Source organism: Hippocampus bargibanti, linkage group LG22, assembly GCF_051943395.1.
Source record: "Hippocampus bargibanti isolate YZ-2025 linkage group LG22, ASM5194339v1, whole genome shotgun sequence".
In the NCBI taxonomy this organism is placed as follows: Eukaryota; Metazoa; Chordata; class Actinopteri; order Syngnathiformes; family Syngnathidae; genus Hippocampus; species Hippocampus bargibanti.
In genome coordinates, this window is record NC_142755.1 from 5,856,216 (window position 1) to 5,876,718 (window position 20,503).

At 41.0% G+C, this 20,503-nt stretch overlaps 2 protein-coding genes across 3 annotated transcripts in view; both read right to left on the reverse strand.

Annotated features, from left to right (window-relative positions):
• The window catches only part of mtpn (myotrophin), a 104,597-nt gene extending 100,992 nt beyond the window's left edge, over positions 1-3,605 (reverse strand). The window contains exons 1-2 of the mRNA XM_088988457.1: positions 1,929-3,605; positions 1,541-1,605 (exon numbers count right to left, since the gene is read on the reverse strand). The gene's annotated coding sequence lies outside the window, so the exon portion shown is untranslated. The remainder of the gene's footprint in view (positions 1-1,540; positions 1,606-1,928) is intronic.
• Positions 3,606-4,109: 504 nt separating this feature from the next.
• Positions 4,110-20,503, reverse strand: part of ptn (pleiotrophin) — a 36,424-nt gene continuing 20,030 nt past the window's right edge. For both annotated transcript variants that reach the window (XM_088988452.1, XM_088988451.1), the window contains 4 exons: positions 15,008-15,105; positions 14,756-14,929; positions 12,172-12,333; positions 4,110-4,487 (listed from right to left, as the gene is read on the reverse strand). In XM_088988452.1, the coding sequence (XP_088844578.1) occupies positions 4,432-4,487; positions 12,172-12,333; positions 14,756-14,929; positions 15,008-15,104 (489 nt within the window). In that variant the 5' untranslated portion in view covers position 15,105 and the 3' untranslated portion in view covers positions 4,110-4,431. The remainder of the gene's footprint in view (positions 4,488-12,171; positions 12,334-14,755; positions 14,930-15,007; positions 15,106-20,503) is intronic.

Genomic DNA, 20,503 nt, shown 5'->3' on the forward strand with positions numbered 1-20,503 from the left:
TAAAATGGTAGCATGAGTAGGCTATGACGCGCTACAACTTTTTTTTTTGTGCTCCACAATGGGACAACAGGGCTTCCTGAATTTAAACCTCACGCGTTTTAGGTTCAGCAACAACACATGTAGATAATTGTACAAAGCAGTTTTTGTGTTCACACAAAATCGACTCCATAAATCCCCTCATCAAGACCACAAATTAGATTAGTTCAAAAAATAATAACACAGTGATACCTTGGCTTATAAATCTAATTGGTTCCCAGACAGAGTGTGTAAGGCGAAAAGTGTGTATCCCAAAAAATAATTTCCCATAGGAAACAATTAAAATAAGCATAATCCGTTCCCAGGTTCCCATAAGACAAAATGTTCTACTTTCTAATTTTCTAGGCCTTAAAACTACACAAAAAATACCTTATAGAGAACAAAAACAGTAGGCTGCCATTTAGTTGTGAGAAGAACGGGCTTGTTGGCGAACGACACTTCACTCATTGAGGCAGCTCCGTGTACGAAAAAAGTTGGTATGACAAGGTAAAAGTTTCATGAATTTACCATTCGTAAACCGAAAAGTTCAGTTTGTAAATCGAGGTATCACTGTCCACAACATTTTCAGCTCTTTTTGACAGCCATTTTCTTTTTTTTGCCATCACCACCTAATAACCTATTTATGCGTGCTGTCACATGACCAATCTCGGTGGCGTTTCAGGGTAGCTAAAGCTCAGAGTTTCTTTGCATTTGTTTGGAATGTGAGGATCAATGCGAGCGGGTGTGCTAATGCATGGTTGTGGGCGTAGTTAACTTCGAATCACACCTTTACCGGCTTCTACTTTTAAAAAGGGCTACTTTCTTGTCTCCAATACCATATGGGGCACATTTAGCATCATGTTTGCATTTGGTGTACACTCACATGAAAAGTTTTTCATAGGTAAGCATTCAACTTTAGAGTGTGATGAGAGCTAAGAATTGGTCACATTAGCAGACACATTAGCATTGAACAGTCAAAAATTGGCCCATTACACGCTCAGATAGAGCGTACACATGCTCACTGGCGGAAGTAAGGTCAGCATTTTACCTTTTTATTCCGCTTCAACGCTTCCTTGGCCATACGTGAAAGAAAGCGTAAGATATAGTTTAGGTTGCGTGTTTTTTTTTTCTTCCAACATGGGTGGAAAACACATTATTTGGTCGTACTATTGTCATTGCTGTATCTAAAAAGTAGCATTGCTCCACATACAGGGAGACTTATTTGGTTGTTTTCGTCTGTTTATGCATATCTAATGTCTGCAAAGTATTTGTTAAAATCAAGTGCTGCAACCTCGAACCTTAGTGAAACTACTAATGGGAGAAATTACTGGCAATGCGATACTCAAGTGACAAATAACCCGTTTCCTTTTATGACAGTTCAAAGAACAGAATAATTGCATACATTTTAGAAGAACGGGTACATGATAATTATAAATATGATATTTCTAACAAGCATTCACTTACGTCTTCAAAATAACATTTCATTTCATTAAAATGATAACAATAGCAACACGATTCCACTTACCGGTAGTATCCATTTGTCTTTAATCCAGTCACGATCGATTTGAGACTCAGGTTTTCGTTGGTTTCCTACAGCATGTAGGAGGATAACATTAAAAGTTTTATTGCAATTATAATAAAACTAACATACACGTACCAATAGCAATTCGAGCAAGGATTATGTAATATAAATATGCCTCACAATGTTTGTTTCACTGAATCGAAGTCGTGAAAAATTAACATTAGTCCAAAGGGATTCTAGTTTGTTTATCTGAACACCGACGGCTGTTGGGCGTCCGTTATGAACATGCAACGTCTTGTTTTGTTTTCATGTCGTTTTTCTCACAACGTGGAAGGAAATAATATTTCTCTAGGTGATTACGCAGTGACATTTGTAATGTTAGTGCACTTACCAAATGGGTAATGTTGGCGTTTTTCCTCTTTCGGAACAGCTTTCAACGTGAGAACAGGTGCGCTTCCTTCATCAAGTTCTTCTTCCCCAAAAAGTGGGTGAATAAACACGTAACCGACGAAATGTCGCCCCCTGTGGTTAGGAAGACTCCATTAAAAACGAATGGGTTGGGGATTGGGAATATCGTTGTCTTTTTCCCCCACATTGTCTTTGTTTTTCCCATAACGTTAAAAAAATCCGGGTGATTACGCAGTACTGGTGACAATTGTAACATTAGTACACTTTCCAAAAGGTTATTTCGTGTTTTTTTTATTCCTCCGGAATAACCTTCGCCGTGAGAACAGGTGCATTTCCGTAATCAAATTCTTCTTCTCAAACATGTGTCGAAAATACACATTACCTGTACTGGCACATTGCTGCCCCCTAGTGGCAAGGAAGACTCCGTTCATTAAAACATGACTGGTGTAGATTGGGAATTTCACCATCTTTTTTTCCACGTCCTCTTCGTTGTTTTTTAAGCGATTACACAGGACTGGTAATAATTGAAATACTGCATTAGTACACTTTCCAAAATGTAATTTCGGCTTTTATACTCTTACGGAACAACATTCGCTGTGAGAACAAGTGCATTTCCGTAATCAAGTTCTTCTTCACAAAAATATGTCGCAAATACACATTACCTGTACAGGACTTGCAAACTGCTGCCCCCTAGTGGCAAGGTAGACCAGTAAAAATGACTGTAGATTGGGAATTTTGTCGTCTTTTTTTCCCCACAACGTTTTCGTTGTTTTAAAGTGATTACACAGTACTGGTGACAATTGTAATATTAGTGCACTTTCCAAAAGGTTATTTCGTCTTTTTTTATTCTTACGGAATAACCTTCGCCGTGAGAACAGGTGCATTTCCGTAATCAAATTCTTCTTCTCAACATTGATCAGTACATTACCTGTACTGGTAAACTGCTGTCACCTAGTGGCAAGGAAGACTCCATTAAAAACATGACTGGGTGTCGATTGGGAATTTCGCCGTCTTTTTTCCCACGTCGTCTTCGTTGTTTTTAAGTGATTAACGCAGTTCTGGTGACAATTGTAACGTTGTTACACTTTCAAAAATGTAATTTCGGCTTTTTTTTTTACTACTACGGAAACAACCTTCGCCGTGAGAACAGGTGCATTTCCGTAATCAAGTCATTCTTCCAAAAAACGGGTCGAAAATACACATTACTGGAAAACTCCTGCCCCCTAGTGGCAAGGAAGACTCCTTAACACGTGACTGGGTGTAGGTTGGGAATACTTACTGTATCGCCGTCTTTTTATCTACTTCGTCTTCATTGTGCCGTCAGAGCTAATCGGGCTCCTCTTCACACGGCTTTCGTCAAAGGGCTAACCAACCCCCACCCCCTAATTTGGTGGAGAAAATAGAGAGGGGGTAGGGGGTCGCAAAAAAAAAAAAAAGTTTGCGAAACGAGCGACAAACAAAATATCGCCAGATTGTACGGAGCAATTTCCCAAGTGCCTTAGCCGGAATGACAAAATGCAAATTGCTGTTTGAATGTGAATGTATTAGCTCTGAGCTACAGCTACTTTCAATTGAACAGCTGCCACATTTCTATCCATATTTGCAGTTTGTATGCACGCGCGCGAGCATCTGACCGGAGATTGCAAACAGGTTTCCAAAAACAACCCCCCCCCCCCCCACAATTCCATCTAATCAACGATTCAATACAATTTATAATCCGTGTAGAAAATGTGTCGTTTCAAAATGTACAGAAACCTATTTGCGTTAAAACGTTTTATTTGTTGTTGTTTTTTATTTTAGTCAGAATAATGATGTGAATTTTTGTGGGCATGATTTGCAATGTGGATCACGAACAGGAAAAAAAAAACACAGCTGACTCCATTTTTGTTCGATTTGTAGATGTTTGTGTGTGTATGACTTTAAAAAAAATAAGTTTGCTAATGTAAATAGATATATATATATATATAGAAATGTATATGACATATGTAAGAATTGGAAATGCACATAAGCGTGTTTCATAGCGTCATACCCCCCCCCCCCTTTTACCAAGTCTATTCTATAGCCCCCCCCCCCTCCCCCTCTACAGTCAATTTTTCATGCATTTTAGTGGTTTAAACTTGTGCCATATTCTTTCAGGATGAAAATAAAAGAAGTAAAAAAAATATAGAATCGTGTATTCCTTTATTTGCATTCTATGGAAATGAAGGAAGGCGGGTTTGGGCTGGAAGGGATTTTTAATACTATTGAGGATTAAAAGAATTAAAGGAGGGGGGGGTGGTGGTAAATTGAGGTAACGACAAATTAAAAAGTAGCAATCGGAAGGATATCATATTCCAGTGAATCGGTGCTGATTACGTCTAACGTTTCTAAGTCACACTAAATATAAACACTACGGGTCTTATTTGCACGGGCTTTTTTTTTCCTGCTGCGGCCTACGGGACAGTCGATTCCACCATTCATCTTCATCTTCATCATCATCATCATCATCAGTCCATTTGGCCGCGCTCTCGCTTCTTGCCTTCTTTCTTCTGCTTCTTGGCATCTGAAGGACCAAGAGGAAGAAAAAAAAAACCTTTAGAGAGTAACTCGATTATGAAACTATGATCCGCCTTGCACCAAAATGGCTGACTTGGCAAGTGAAACCAATGTTAAAAAAATACATAATAATAATAATAATAATATTTATAAGCGCCTTTCAAAACTCTCAAGGTCACTTTACAGTCACGGGATCAGTTTTTCAGTGGGTGAGCAGCGGCAGTCACACGCGCCAGCGTTCACTCAACCCGGAAGTAACTCAAATAGATAGAAAGTTAGCTTGCTACATAGAACATAGTTTGCTGAAAATGAACCCAAAAAATGAACAGACTAAAATGACAGACTGGGTTCAATTTTGTTCGTAGCTTCTTGAGACTTTTTTGGGGGTGCGGGTCTCCTCAACTGCCATTTTTTTTGCTGCTCAGTGAAACGGGCGTGAGACTTAATTTTAATTTAAAACAGATTATTTCTTCTTGATAGAGAATAGACAGAATAGAAGTTATCATACTGATATCAATTAGCTGTCTAACTAGCTAGCTATATATTAGTTATCTTTTAGCTAGCTAACTTGATCTATTTGAGTTATTCCCGGTTGAACGGGGTCACCGTTGCTGGCTACGTAGCTAGCTAGCTATTTGCTATCTATTAGCTGTCTAACTAGCTAGCTATATATGAGTTATCTATTAGCTAGCTAGCTAACTTGCCGTATTTGGGTTATTCCCGGTTGAGTGAACGCTGGCACATGTGGCTGCCGCTGCTCACCCACAGAAAAACTTATCCTGTGACTGAAAAGTAACATTGAGAGTTTTGAAAGGCGCTTATAAATGTATATTATTATTATTATTATTATTATTATTATTATTATTATTATTATTGGGGTGACTATTAGTATTGTTGTTAGTGTAATTAATATTATTATTATTATTATTATTTTATGACTTTATTGTTATTTTATTACTTTATTTTGATTTTATGATTTTATGACTGTATGATTTTATTATGATGATGATGATGATTATTATTATTATTATTATTGGGGTGACTATTAGTATTGTTGTTAGTGTCATTAATATTATTGTTATTATTTTATTACTTTATTCTTATTTTATGACTTTATGATTTTATTATTAATATTATTATTATTATTATTATTATTATTATTGTTATTATTATTATTGGGGTGACTATTAATATTGTTGTTAGTGTCATTGATATTATTATTATTATTATTATTATTATATTTAAAAGTTGCATGCTTAGAAGGCCTACAATGGAAGCACAGAAAACCTGGGGTCAATTTGAGGTGTAGGAGATCTGGCTTAGGACTAATTTAGGACTTGGTAAACAATTTCACAGGAAGAGCTCATTAGCCAGGTGGTAATAATAATAATAATAATAATAATAATAATAATAATAATAATAATAATAATAATCACTCAATAGTCACTTTACAGTCATAGGATAAGTTTTTTTTGTAGGTGAGCAGCGGCATCCATATGCGCCATCATTCACTCAACCTGGAAGTAACTCAAATAAAATAGTAAGACAAATTAGATAGAAATCTAGCTAGCAAGGCAAGAGATGGCTAATAGCTACCCAGCTACATAGCTAGCCATATAGCTATTGTACGATAATCTATCAGACTGAACATCTCTAATAAGAGCACAATTCAAGTATATATTTTTTTTTTAATTCACATGTTTGGACACTTTCTGTGTCTTCGTGCAGGGAGGACATTTTGTCTTGAAATGTTTTTGTGGGTCTTGTCTAACTAGCTATTTGGTTGACTATTTGCTGAATAGCTATATGTCTGTCTAGCTAGCTGACTGGCTGGCTGTCTAGCTGTCTAACTGTTGGCTATCTATTAGCTAGCTAGCACGCTTTCTATCTATTTGAGTTACTTCCGGGTTGAATGAACACTGGCGCGTGTGGCTGCCGCTCCTCACCCAAAGAAAAACTTATCCTGTGACTGTAAAGTGAGCGTGAGAGTTTTGAAAGGCGCTTATAAATACAATGTATTATTATTATTATTATTATTATGTTTTTTTTTTAACATTGATTCCACTTGCCAAGTCAGCCATTTTGGTGCAAGGCGGAGCATAGTTTCATAATCGAGTTACTCTCTAAAGGTTTTTTTTTACTTATCCTGTGACTGTAAAGTGACCGTGAGAGTTTTGAAAGGCGCTTATAAATACAATGTATTATTATTATTATTATGTTTTTTTTTTAACATTGATTCCACTTGCCAAGTCAGCCATTTTGGTGCAAGGCGGAGCATAGTTTCATAATCGAGTTACTCTCTAAAGGTTTTTTTTTTACTTATCCTGTGACTGTAAAGTGACCGTGAGAGTTTTGAAAGGTGCTTAGAAATGAAATGTATTATTATTATTATTATTATTATTATTATTATTATTATTATTATAGCCCAAGTTTGAAATGGAGTGCTGTGGCTCTCTGAAGACGCCTCCTAAAATGGTCATACTTCCACAAAATGGCGGACTAAGTATTCATTCAGACTTTTTTTAGTTTTTTATGCGTCGACTGATGATGGACATTTCCAAAAAAAAGTTTCGGCTTGTTGAGTGAAAGCAATTTTTGGAGTCGGAATCTTCAAAGCCTTCAAAACTCCCACCCGAGAATTTTGGTGTTTTATAGCAAGTCATTAAAGTTTGTCTGAAGCAATCAGACAACATTTCAAGAAAAGGGGTTCATCTTTGAAAAGCCACCCCACCCCCCCGCCCCTCACACTCGAACCCCCTGCAATCGAGCCTAAAATATCTGCTTCCAATCGTGACTCCGATTGTATACATTTCAAAGGCTGTTTGAGTGACAGCTCCTCACTTCTAATGAAGGCAGGCAAAAAAAAAAAATGGCTGCCATGTATTTACGCACAGGGTAGGGCGAATGCGGCATTTTTTCCCCCCCCGTCTGTCAGTTGGGAGATATACCCTCCCCCCCACCTGAATAAAAGCAGAGATGTTACCACGGGAGGCTAATGGTGCTTTCTACTATCTTTGTGACTGCTTTATTTCATGTATAGATGATCGTTGTCCATATTAAGCGCTTTGTTGCAGCTTCAGCTGTTGTTAAAGTGCTATATATAGCTTAATTTGGACTCTTGCTAGTTACCTACCTCGCTACCTAGCGAGCTATCTATTTATTTGCAATCTAGCTGGCTAGCTAGCTATATAGTGAGGTATCTATTAGCTATATAGCTAGCTGTCTATCAGCTACCTTTCTATCTATTTGAGTTACTTCCGGGTTGAGTGAACGTTGGGGCGTGTGGCTGCCGTTGCTCACCCACAGAAAACCCCAACCTGTGACTGTAAAGTGACCTTGAGAGTTTTGAAAGGTGTTTATAAAAATGTATTATATATTATTATTATTCTATATAGCTTAATTTGGCCCCCTGCTAGCTATCTACCTAGCTAGCTATCTATTTGCAATCTTAGCTGGCTAGCTAGCTATCTAGCGAGGTATCCATTACCTATATAGCTAGCCAGCTAGCTATCTATTAGGTAGCTGGCTAGCTTTCTATCTATTTGAGTTACTTCCAGGTTGAGTGAACGCCGGCGTGTGTGGCTGCCGCTGCTCACCCACAGAAAAACTCATCCTGTGACTGTAAAGTGACCTTGAGAGTTTTGAAAGGCACTTATAAATGAAATGAATTATTATTATTATTATTATTATTATTATTATTATATAGCTTAATTTGGCCTCTTGCTAGCTATCTACCGAGCTAGCTATCTATTATCTATCTATTTTTACGACCACCACAATAATCATAATAATAATACAACCTGTGACTGTAAAGTGACCATGATAGTTTTGAAAGGCGCTTATAAATACAATGTTTTATTATTAATAAAAGCGATTACTTAGCCTAGCCGCCACTTGTGTTAGCATCGAGCATAAATGTGTCAAATAAGTCGCTTTTTTAACTCATTCGCTGCCATTCCAAAATTTATTCGGGAATTCAAAAGCGTGACGTGGAGCGGCATTCCCAAATTTGTTCGGGTTTTGGTTTTTCTTGCGGGGGTGGTGTTAAAGCGGTGGTCATACCTCTGGCAATGTTTTCCCTTCCATCACAGGGCATCATTTGCCTTTTTTTGTCCATGTTAGCGCTTTGTTTCAGCTTCAGCTGTTGTTAAAACGCTATATAAATCAATACATATTGTATTTTGTACAGCAGCCCCCCTTTCAAGCTCAGATAACTTCAGACCCATACAACTTAGGAATTAACTCATTTTTTTCTGATGAGAGAAGACAGTCTAAGGTTTCTTACGTTGCATTAAATGTTTATGTCAGGTTTTGGTATTTCCTGCGAAGAGTGCCGATAAAGCGCTGGTCAGACCTCTGGCAATGTTTTTTTCCCTTCCATGAGAGGGGAGCATTTGCCTATTGTCTACATTAGCACTTTGTTATAGCTTCAGCTGTTGTTAAAGCGCCATATAAACCAATATGTATTGTATGGTATTTTGTACAGCCGCCCCCATTTCAAACTCAGATAACTCCAGAGCGGCATAACTTAGGAATTAACTTTTTTTTTGATGAGAGAAGAGACTAAGGGTTTTTTTTATGTTGCATTAAATGTTTATGTCAGGTTTTGGTATTTCCTGCAAGGGGTGCCGTTAAAGCGCTGGTCAGACCTCTGGCAATGTTTTCCCTTCCATAAGGGGGCATCATTTGCCTTTTGTCTATGTTAGTGCTTTGTTATACAGCTCCAGCTGTTGTTAAAGTGCTATATAAACTAATATGTCATTGTATTTTAGACAGCCACCCCCATTTCAAGGTCAGATAACTCCAGACCCATACAACTTAGGAATTAACTATTTTTTTTCTGATGAAAGAAGAGCGACTAAGGTTGCTTACACTGCATTGAATGTTTACAGTGCATTGTAGTCCTAAAACGCAATATTTTGAGGGTCCTCCAATTTGGTTGAAAATGACAAAAACCCTGGCACTGCATTTCTTTGGCACATCATCTGGCAGTAAATGCGCCAAGAATCAGAAAGTAAAAAGAGGCCGTCCGGCCGTGTTCCAGCTCGTTTTGTTTTATGCATCCTCCCAGGTTGCGATGTCGCCTCAATCACATTGAAGCTAATCGAATTCCTCCGGCTTAGCTGAGCGGTCATTAAAAGGGAATTGAATTGGGATGCGGGAGCGCCGCCCGCCGCCGCCGCCCGTCACCGCATTACGGCAAACGATATGCACTGCGACAAAAGGACGCCGTTGCCTCTAATTTAACAAATCGACATAACAATAAAGTTAATGACAAAGTCCACGGAAAAAGTGGAGTTTTTCTGGTGGAGTCGGGGGAGGGCGGAGCTTATTGCTATTTTGGATACCTCATCTGGAATAAACACGGAAGGACTTTTTGGGATTTGATTGAGTCACAAATCAAAAATATTAACTCCTAATTGAGCAAATATAACAAACCTGCACGTTCTAATGTCGCCATGGCGTTGTCTGCCTAGCGCAGGGGTGTCAAAGTCATTTTTTGCCGCGGGTCACATTGTAGTTATGGTTTCCTCTCGAGGGCCGTTATGAATTAGAATGTTTAAATCCCTTCAAATATTACATATAGAGCACACAGCAAATTAATGAATAACTCGTTTTCAAATCTGAAGTCAAGAATAATGACTTTTATTGTGGTTGACATCCAAAAATATGAAATTTTAGCTCAGATTTTAGCAATCATCATGGAATTTAACACGTTTGATTTGCTTTCGCGGGCCGAAAAAAATGATGTGGCGGGCCGGATTTGGCCCGCGGGCCTTGACTTTGACACCTGTGGCCTAGCGCGATAAGGCGACTAGCTTGTGAGCGCTCGCCGGCAAATTGGCAGCAGTGTTTGCAGGTCAATTACGTCGCCGGTTTGCTGAGCTAACAAAAAGGCCATCGACCTGCCGCAAATATTCCGTGCGCCGTTTGCCATTCTTCCGTCGGCGAGGGGACGGTGGGGGCGGGGGATGGGAGGGGGTTTAGCGAAAAGCTCACAGCGTGTGATTACGTTTGAATAGCGAGTTAACCTCCTCACCTCGCCTTTAATAACATCGCTTTTGAGCAAGTCAAGCCTTGACGCTCGAAATTGGCGGCGCGAGCGAGAGATGCGGCGATGGCGGGTGATTCTGAAGCGGCAATCACCCCGGGGGCGAGGGAGGGAGGGGCGGACAATTAAAACGCATTCATTGGGGTCGCGAGGAACAATGTTGCGCAAAAACGGCGACAAGGAGGTGGGGACAAAAATCCCATCATGCTTCTTGAGTGTTTGTGACTGGACGGCCATTTTGTTTGAAGCGCACGGTGTCGCATCTTCATGCTCTATAATAGTTATAATAATAAAAATAATAATAATAATAACAATAATCGCTTTCATTTCATTAGCTAGCTAATACATCCTAGCTAAACAGCTAGTGAGCTAGATAACTAATAGAAAGCAAATAGATAGCTAGCTAGGTAGCCAGCTAGATATATAATAATAATAATAATAATAATAATAATAATAATAATAATAATAATAATAATCCATTTCATTTCATTAGCTAGCTAATGCATAGCTAGCTAAACAGCTAGCGAGCTAGATAACTAATAGAAAGCAAATAGATAGCTAGCTAGGTAGCCAGCTAGATATATAATAATAATAATAATAATAACAATAATAATAATAATCCATTTCATTAGCTAGCTAATACATAGCTAGCTAAACAGCTAGTGAGCTAGATAACTAATAGAAAGCAAATAGATAGCTAGCTAGGTAGCCAGCTAGATATATAATAATAATAATAATAATAATAATAATAATAATACAAGTAATTTATAAGTACCTTTCAAAACTATCAAGGTCACTTTACAGTCACAAGATAGGTTTTCCTGTCGGTGAGCAACCTGCAGCCACATGCGCCAGCGTTCACTCAACCAGGAACTCAAATAGATAGCAAGCTAGCTAGCTAGCGAATAAATAATAATAATAATACATTTCATTTATAAGCACCTTTCAAAACTTTCAGGGACATTTAGATAGCTAATAGCTAGCAAATAGATAGCTAATACATAACGAATAGATATCTTGTGTAAGAAACCTTAGTCTTCTTTCATCAGAAAAAAAAGTTAATTCCTAAGTGACATGGGTCTGCAGTTATCTGAGCTTGAAAGGGGTGGCGGCGGTACAATCATATGGTCCCACCGTATGTTCAATTGCAAATTCCGCATTGTAATTGGAGGGAATTGGACTGCGGCCTCATTGGAATTGTCATCGGAGCAAAAGACGTCACAATCGGGGGCAGGCGTCGTATCAGCATGCGGGGTTGGAAGGGCGAGTATCGTCGAAGTTGGCTTGTTTGAGTAGACGAGCACTGCAGACAGTCTTAACCGTGTCTGCGCGAGGTCATCCATAATTCATACGCTCGCTTCCAAAGCGGGATTTAGGGATGAGGGAAAAAAAAAACACTTGTCTCGATATCACCGACCTCATTCTGACCCCCCCCCCCCCCCACAACCCCTCTACCCGCCAACGCCTTTATTTATTGAAGGCTACGCTATTATGGAGTCCATTCGAAACAAGAGCCTAATTGCCGAAATAGAAACAGCATGTAAAGGCATGAAAGTGCAGAAAGTCAAGTGGGATGAGGATTGAGCCAGGGGGAACTTTTTTTTTTTTTTTTTTTTTTTTTTGGGGAGGGGGTACTCACCTTGCAGCTTCGCCTTGGGAATCTTCCCGCAAGGCTTACTCGCGACGACGGTGGGGGCGCAGGTGGCGTCCATCAGCGCCCTCTTCAGCACGCCCGTCCTGTTCTTCTTACCCGTGCTTAGGTCGCAATCCCCCCAGGCCTGGAAGTCGTACTTGCACTCCCCTGCCAAAACACATCGACGCGTGAGTCGTTTATTGCCGACGCGGTTCTCCGCCGCCGCCGCCGCCAGATGCCATTTTTTTCTTCCCGCTCGCTGGAACAGATGGCGGGCGGATGCGCGTGACGCCACTCGTGCTAACAGATGAGACCAATCAGAAGTCCTGGAAATCATGTTCAGATACAATTTTGTCAGCTGAAATCACTTTGCTATGTATGTGCTTTGCTGTGATATAAGCCGTAATACACCCCCCTCCCTTCCAGTAAATGGCTGCTCTGCACATGATCCAATCGCTCTTGTAACTCAATGGATAGGGGGGGGGGGGTGAAAATGAAAGACCCTCTTGTCATCGCCGGGGAATTCTCAGGGTGCTTATCAAGGGGGGGGGGGGGGGGGGCAATTTAAAAAAAGCATCCTGGGAATCTGGCAGGAAGCCTTCACGCGGCCCGTTTACTCACTTAAATGAAGAAAAACTAAGCGGCATCATGATGACAGCTGTTTCTAATACAGGTAAGATCCGACTTACGACCGGCTCGACTTACGACCACCCGTACTTACGACCACGACCTCCAAGACCCTATTTTTAACATTTTAATAGGGGGGGGGTTGCGAGTAATTCAGCCTCTGAGTCTCTATTCAACATTTTGAATGGATTTCAACTTACGACCACCCGTACTTACGACCACGATCTCCGAGACCCTATTTTTAACATTTTAATAAGAGGGGGAGTTTGCGAGTCATTTAGCCTCTGAGTCTCTATTCAACATTTTGACTGGGTTTCGACTTACGACCATTTTGACTTGCGACCGTTTAGTCGGAACGGAATTCGGTCGTAAGTTGAATGTTACCTTTTTGTGGGTGGGGGGGGGGGGTTCTTGTCCTGATCCATGCGGGAGTGGATCCCGTCATGGACTCCGCCAATTGACTTTTTCCGAGAGAAACAGAAACTGACAGCCGCCTGTCGGGACTCGGCGAAAAGCAACTCTCTTTTTCAAAACGTGAGCGATGCCGACTGGAGGAAGGCTTGACAGCAGCAGTGGGAGTAGAGGGGGGAGGTTAGGGGGAGGGGGGAAGTCACTAGTGTGAAACGTGAACTCAGATGGAAAAACGGAACTAGTGCTAAAAAAAGGGAAAAAAATCGTTATCCAGGGTATTTTGATTAGCTATCTATTAGCTAGATATCTATTTGTTATCTATTAGCTAGCTAGTTAGCTTCCAATCAATTAGAGTTACTTCCAGGTTGAGTGAACGCTGGCGCGTGTGGCTGCCGCTGCTCACCCTCAGAAAAACTTATCTTGTGATTGTCAAGTGACCTTGAGAGTTTTGAAAGGCGCTTGTAAATGAAATGGATTATTATTATAATTATTCACGTTGGGCTAAAATTAGCAGAGAAAAATGACATTAACTCATTCGCTGCCATTCCCAGAATTGATTCGTGGATTGAAAAATGTGACGGGGAGCGCCATTCCCGAATTTGTTCAGGTTTTTTTTTTCCTAGCTCGGGGGGTGTCGATAAAGCGCTGGTCAGACCTCTTGCAATGTTTTTTTCCCTTCCACCAGGGGGAAGCATTTGCCTATTGTCCACGTTAGCACTTTGCCCCAGCTTCATCTGTTGTTTAAACGCTATTTCAACCAATAGCCATGTCTTGCATTGTATTTTGGACAGCCACCCCCATTTCAAGCTCAGATAACTCCAGACCACTATAACTTAGGATTTAACTCTTTTTTTCTGTTGAAAGATGGGAGTCTATGGTTTCTTACGCTGCACTGGGTTTTCTTTTTTTGCTGCAAGGGGTGTCGATAAAACGCTAGTCAGACCTCTGGCAATGTTTTTTTTCCCAAATTTGTTCGGGTTTTGGTTTTTCCCCTGGCAATGTTTTTTTTTTCATTTTCACAAGGGGCCAGCAATTGTTTTTTTGTCCATGTTAGCGCTTTGTTACAGCTTCAGCTATTGTTTAAGCGCTATATTTACCAATATGTATGAATTGTATGGTATTTTGTACAGCCGCCCCCATTTCAAGCTAAGATGACTCCAGACACCTATAACTTAGGAATTAACTATATTTTTCTGATTAAAGAAGAGAGTCTAAGGTTTCTTACGCTGCACTGAATGTTTATGTTGGGTTTTCTTTTTTTTTCCTGCGAGGGGTGCCGATAAAGCGCTGGTCAGGCCTCTGGCAATGTTGTTTCCTTTCCACAAGATGGCAACATTTGCCTTTTGTCCATGTTAGTGCTTTGTTACAGTTTCAGCTGTTGTTAAAGCGCTATATAAATCAAGATGTATGTATTACATGTATATGGTATTTTGTACAGCTGCCCCCCATTTCAAGCTCAGATAACTCCAGATCCAAAAAACTTAGGAATTAACTCTTTTTTCTAAGTCTAAGATTTCTAACGCTGCATTTTTTTACCCCACACAATTCTTACCTCCAAACTTTTTCTTCCAGTTGCAAGGGATCTTGCAGCGCTGCGTCTTGATGGTCTGCTTGCAGTCAGTGCCGGTGCGGGTACCCTCGCGGGTACCCAGGCCGCAGTCGTCCTCGTTGGCCACGCAGACGCTCCACTGCCATTCGCCGCAGTCTGACTTGCGTTCCTTTTTGCCTGCGATCAAATACCATCTCGGTTCATAAAAAAAAAGATGCTTTGATATCCAAAAACAGAGCCGGATGATTTTATCACCTTGTTTGTCGGATTTGCCACCTTCGGCCGCCATCGCGGCGAGAACCAGCAGGGCCATGACGGCGGCTCGCGTGCTCCATTGTTTGTGCCCGTGCATCCTGCCAAGGTCACCAAAAAAAAAAGAAAAATAATGACTTTGAACATCCAAGTGTCACTTTGAATGATTTAAAATCCCTCCGCGACATTTCACGCTTTGAATGTGAAATTAAAATCAGGTGGTTTTAACACGCCGGCGCTCGTCGCAAAATAGACGAAATTCACGCCGCCGTCCGCAATGACTTTGCGTGGAGTCAAAAGTAATGACAATAAAAAAGTCATTGCGGCAACTTAAAAAGGGGATCCGACCGGTTTTGAAGATAAGACGGCATCTGGGGCTTTGGATGGCGGGGATTTCAGATGACTTCCATTCAGGCTTTGTCCTCAGGGAACTTCATTTTGGGGGTGGGGGGTTTAAAATGAACTATTGACGAAACTTCATTCTGGTGTAACTAATGGAGGCACAAATGCTAAAGGCGCATAATTCTCATTTTTATTTTCAAAATGTCAAAAATGATTTGACGCATTCAATCTGGGGAGCGGGGGAGGGGGTCTGCGACGATACATGGGGCGTTACGGGTGCCCAGGACACTTTGTGTTAAGGGCAATTCGCTATACGAACACATTTTAAACATCTTTTCCAGCTAGCCGGCTGGCTACCTGACTAGCTATGTAATGTAAAGTGACCTTGAGAGTTTTGAAAGGCGCTTATAAATGAAATGTATTATTATTATTATTATTATTATTATTATTATTTGCTAGCTATTTGAGATCTATTCGCTATCTGGCTGGCTAGCTCGAGCTATCTAGGTAGCTAGCTGGCTGGCTAGCTAGCTACGTATCTATTGGCCATCTAGCTAGCTTTCTATTTGAGTTATTTCTGGGTTGAGTGAACGCGAAGGCGTGTGGCTGCCGCTGCTCACCCGCAGAAAAATGTATCCTGTGACTGTAAAGTGACCTTGAGAGTTTTGAAAGGCGCTTACAAATCACATGTATTATTATTATTTGCTATATTTATACATCTATCTCAGCCTATGTGCACTAAACATTTGTACCGGAATAGCATGACATTTACTGCTATCTATCTATTAACTATCTAATAGCCTGCTGGATATTGGAGAGATAGATTGCTATCTATTAGCAATATAGCTAGCTATCTATTAGCTGACTATATCACTAATGGCCGTCTGGCTATATCGCGCATAGCTAGCCATCTATTAGCGATATAGCTAGCTCTTTATTAGCTAGTTAGCTTTTTTTTCTATTTGAGTTACTTCCGGGTTGAGTGAAATGTATTATTATTATTATTATTATTATTATTATTATTATTATTATTATTATTATTATTTCCTGACACGTCATTTTATTGTCTCAGACTTCCTGTCATGATGTCACATTCTGTCCTTCTTTACATGGTTTTATTTTCTTGGACTTCCTGTCATGACATCACATCTTGTCCCTCCCTCTCTTCACTCTTCTCCCTGCCTGCCCTGCGACGATACAGGTGCCCCACTTGTGGTTTTCAGTCCACTTGGTCCTCATCCAAAAAACAACCCCATGGAGCAATCGGAAAGAACGAGGGAATATCTGATAGAGGAATAGGAATAAGAACAGGAACGAATAAAGGGGTCGTTGGTGAATCTGGTGGGAAGGAGCGAAAAGAAAGTGCAGTTGTATAGACGCGCAGGGATAACTCACGGGAACGCGTTCTTGATCCCCCACCAAGAGCGAAGGATGTTGCCGCACGTACAACCGCTTTTCATAACGTTCGCTAGCAACCAAAAAAGATAGAAATAGGGGAACTGTAATGTCATTCGCCCTCCCCCTCCCTCTCGAGAGTGATTTATGACTGTATTACTCTTCTTTTTTAAAGGTTAAATCATAAAAGAGAGCTTGAGGGGGTCTTTGAACGGGGCTTTGAGGGACTATTTAAAGCCAATGTGGGATCCTCTTGGGATTACAGTCAGGTGTTTGTACCACCTGAGGCCCATCGAGGTCGCTTGCTTTCCACCATTGTCGCCATATTTTTTTTTTTCTCACCACTTTAGCATGTCTCGCCAATGGCTGACGTTGCAGCAGACCTGGGTGTTTGATGCTATTTATGTTAGCATGAGTCGAAACCGAATCGCAGCCGCGACGAGGCCCGAGAGTACGACCCGACCGTCTCCTTGGTGTGATATTTCCGTATGATATCAAACTCTTTCCCAATTAAGCGACGGTAAGAATCCCGGCGTCTTTGCATTGCGCCGCCATTCATTCAGACGACAATTACATTGCAGCCAAAAAAAGTAAAAAAAAAAAACATCACAGTAAATTTGAATTGAAATTAACTCATTCACTGCCAGATGATGTGCAAAAAAATGTCCAGTCCAGTGCCAGGATTTTTGTCATTGTCACTCAAATTCCAGGACCCACAGAGTTTTAGGACGACATAAACATTAAATTCAGCATAAGAAACCTTAGACGCTCTTCTTTCGTCAGAAAAAAAAGCGTTAATTCCTAATTTATACGGGTCTGGAGTTATATGAGCTTGAAATGGGGGCGGCAGTACAAAATACAATGCAATACATACTGTATAGCACTTTGACATAAACATTCAATTCAGCGTAAGAAACCTTACATGGTCTTCTTTCATCATAAATAAAGAGTTAGTTCCTAAGTTATATGGGTCTGGAGTTATCTGAGCTTGAAATGGGGGCAGCTGTCCAAAATACAATGCAATAAATACTGTATAGCGCTTTAACAACCGCTAAAGCTGGAACGAAGCGCTAACATGGACAAAAGGCAAATGCTGCTCCCTCGTGGAAGTGAAAAAAATTATTGCCAGAGGTCTGACCAGCGCTTTATCACCACCCCATCACCGCAAGAAAAACCAAAACGGTGCTCATGTTACACTTTTCAATTCCCCGAATACATTCGGGAATGGCAGCGAATGAGTGAAAAAAAAGGCTTTCAGAACCTCCACTAAAGAACAATTTAAATTATTATCATTATTATCATTATTATCATTATTATCATTATTATTATTACCATTATTATCATTATTATCATTATCATCATCATCATTAGCATTATTAGCATTATTTTGAATGTCATGCGGTGAGTATTTATAAATCAGACATGTTAACGGCTGTTTTGTCACTCAGGAAATGGACATATGACAAGATAACGGCGCACACGATGACATCATCAAAAGGCGACCTTTGATTTCAGCAATGAAAGCATAGTTTTTAAGGGGAATGAAATAAATTGTTCCTGGCTGCTGGTCATAATGCGTGGCTTTGTTTTGATGGCCGCAGCTGTCCCCCAGGTAGTGTCACCGCGAGGGTAGGACCCCCCGCGGTCCATCAGTGGCCTTTCATTCCATGATTGAGCGCCTCTTTTTTTCCCCTCCCCCCCCCCCCCCCCCCTCTTCTTTTAGCCTCAAACAAAAGCAGCTGATGGCCTCGCCGTTTACCTAACAGGGGCCACGTGCGGGCGCCTCTTTTTTTTTTTGTTCTATCCACCATTGATCGGGATGCACTTATTCTCTTTTGGAGTGACGTCCGTGACTTATTCGTGACCCCCGATGGATTTTTCGTTTTCTTCTTTTTCCCCGATGGAAGATGACCTTATCATGGGCGCGTTGGCCTCTGGTGACTGGAGAGAGTTATTGTCCAAAATGGAAGTAAAAAAAAGGAGTTCACGGCAAAGCAGTGGAATGAACCTGAAAATTTCGATTTTAAGGGATGGACCCTTTAGATGATTGTACTATAAACGCGATTGCATGATGATCAATTCAACAGGTGTTGGGGCAAATTGATCGCTGCAATTAGCGAAAGTAGCTAATTCAAAATGGTTGATTCGCTGCTCGCAACGGACGGTCTTTGAGACGATGAAAAATGTTTCTTCAGCCGTCATCTGTACTTCTTTGAAGGTGTCGGACGTTTCGCTTCTCATCCGAGAAGGTTCGTCAGCGAACTAAAATTTGCTGGATTGGTTTGAAAGTAGAGTAAAAGAAGCTATTTAAAAAAAACCCTTTACAAAATGGCCATGATGGTGTGAGGTTTGATTTGAATTTTGTGTACAACAGAAGTCTGAGATCGTTATCACGTAGGCTTCGTTATGCTGATGAGGGTGATATCAGGGCGAATGGGGCAATCAGGGCCAGTTATAGACCATAATCAGTCAGGAAAAATGAAGAAATCAGTGTAGCTTCAGGGAATAGTCCTCTGCTCCCCCACAACCATAGAGCAGGGACCTATCAAAGCAGAGGTCTGGCACCGCCACCTCTAGACAGCAAGGATATATAGTATACAGGTTACATCTGACTTACGACCAGATCGACTTACGACCACCCATACTTACAACCACGACCTCCAGACCCTATTTTTTTTTTTTTTTATTCTATGCCCGGCACTGCAACGCACTAGCAGGTCGGCAGCTAGTCATTTAGCCTCTGAGTCTCTATTCAACATTTCGAATGGATTTCAACTTATGACCATTTCGACTTACGGCTGTTTTGACTTGCGACAATTTTGACTTGCAACCATTTTGACTTGCGATCGTTTTGACTTACGACCGTTTGGTAAGTCGGATGTTACCCGTATAGAAGATGACGAAGCTTCTCGGATGAGAAGCGAAACATCCGACACCATGAAAGAAGCACAGATGACGGCCGAAGAAACCTTTTCATCGATGGACCACTCCTGTACGACTGAGAGCTCACACAGGTCCTTGAGACCCTTTCATGTCTCCTATTGCGCTAGATTCTCTTTTTTTACTCTATTGTTTATTGATTCGCTTCTGTCGCGGCGACTCTTCACCTTCAATTGAGATGCAAGAGGCTCTCACCGAGGTGGCTCCATGTTGTTCTTTCTGCGTGCGAGCACATAATTACACGTCCACATTAATATCCCGCAAAAAAATGTGATGGGGGGGGGGGGGGATGACGCACTCGCGGGAGCCGCCGGCCTTTATTTACCTTCGCCCCGCGACGGCGTCGTCACCCTCCCCCCCTGCGATGTTCCGAGGCCAGCTCACAGATGCGCTACAACTCAAGGAACGCCGTGACAGTCTTATTTCCCCGACGCGAGTTCCGGTTCTTCACCCCCGGAATGAGAAGAGGAGTAAGAATCGGAGGGAAAATGAACATCCGTGATCCATCGAGGAAGGAGCTGCAAAAAGCAAATCCTTCAGCAAAAGTGCCCTGACAGTTCAAAAAAGAGAATAGAAAATTGATCACAGCTAGAATCCAATATCACTGCTTTGGACGAAATGTACGTCGTTTGTTTGGAAAGATCGGATCGAGTTTTTGGGGGGTTTTCTTGCGAGGGGCGTCGATAAAGCGCTGGTCAGACCTCTGGCAATGTTTTTTTCCTTCCGCAAGGGGTGAGGATTTCCCTTTTTTTTCATGTTAGCGCTTTGTTACAGTTTCAGCTATATGAATCAATATGTATGTCATTGAATTGTATTTTGAAC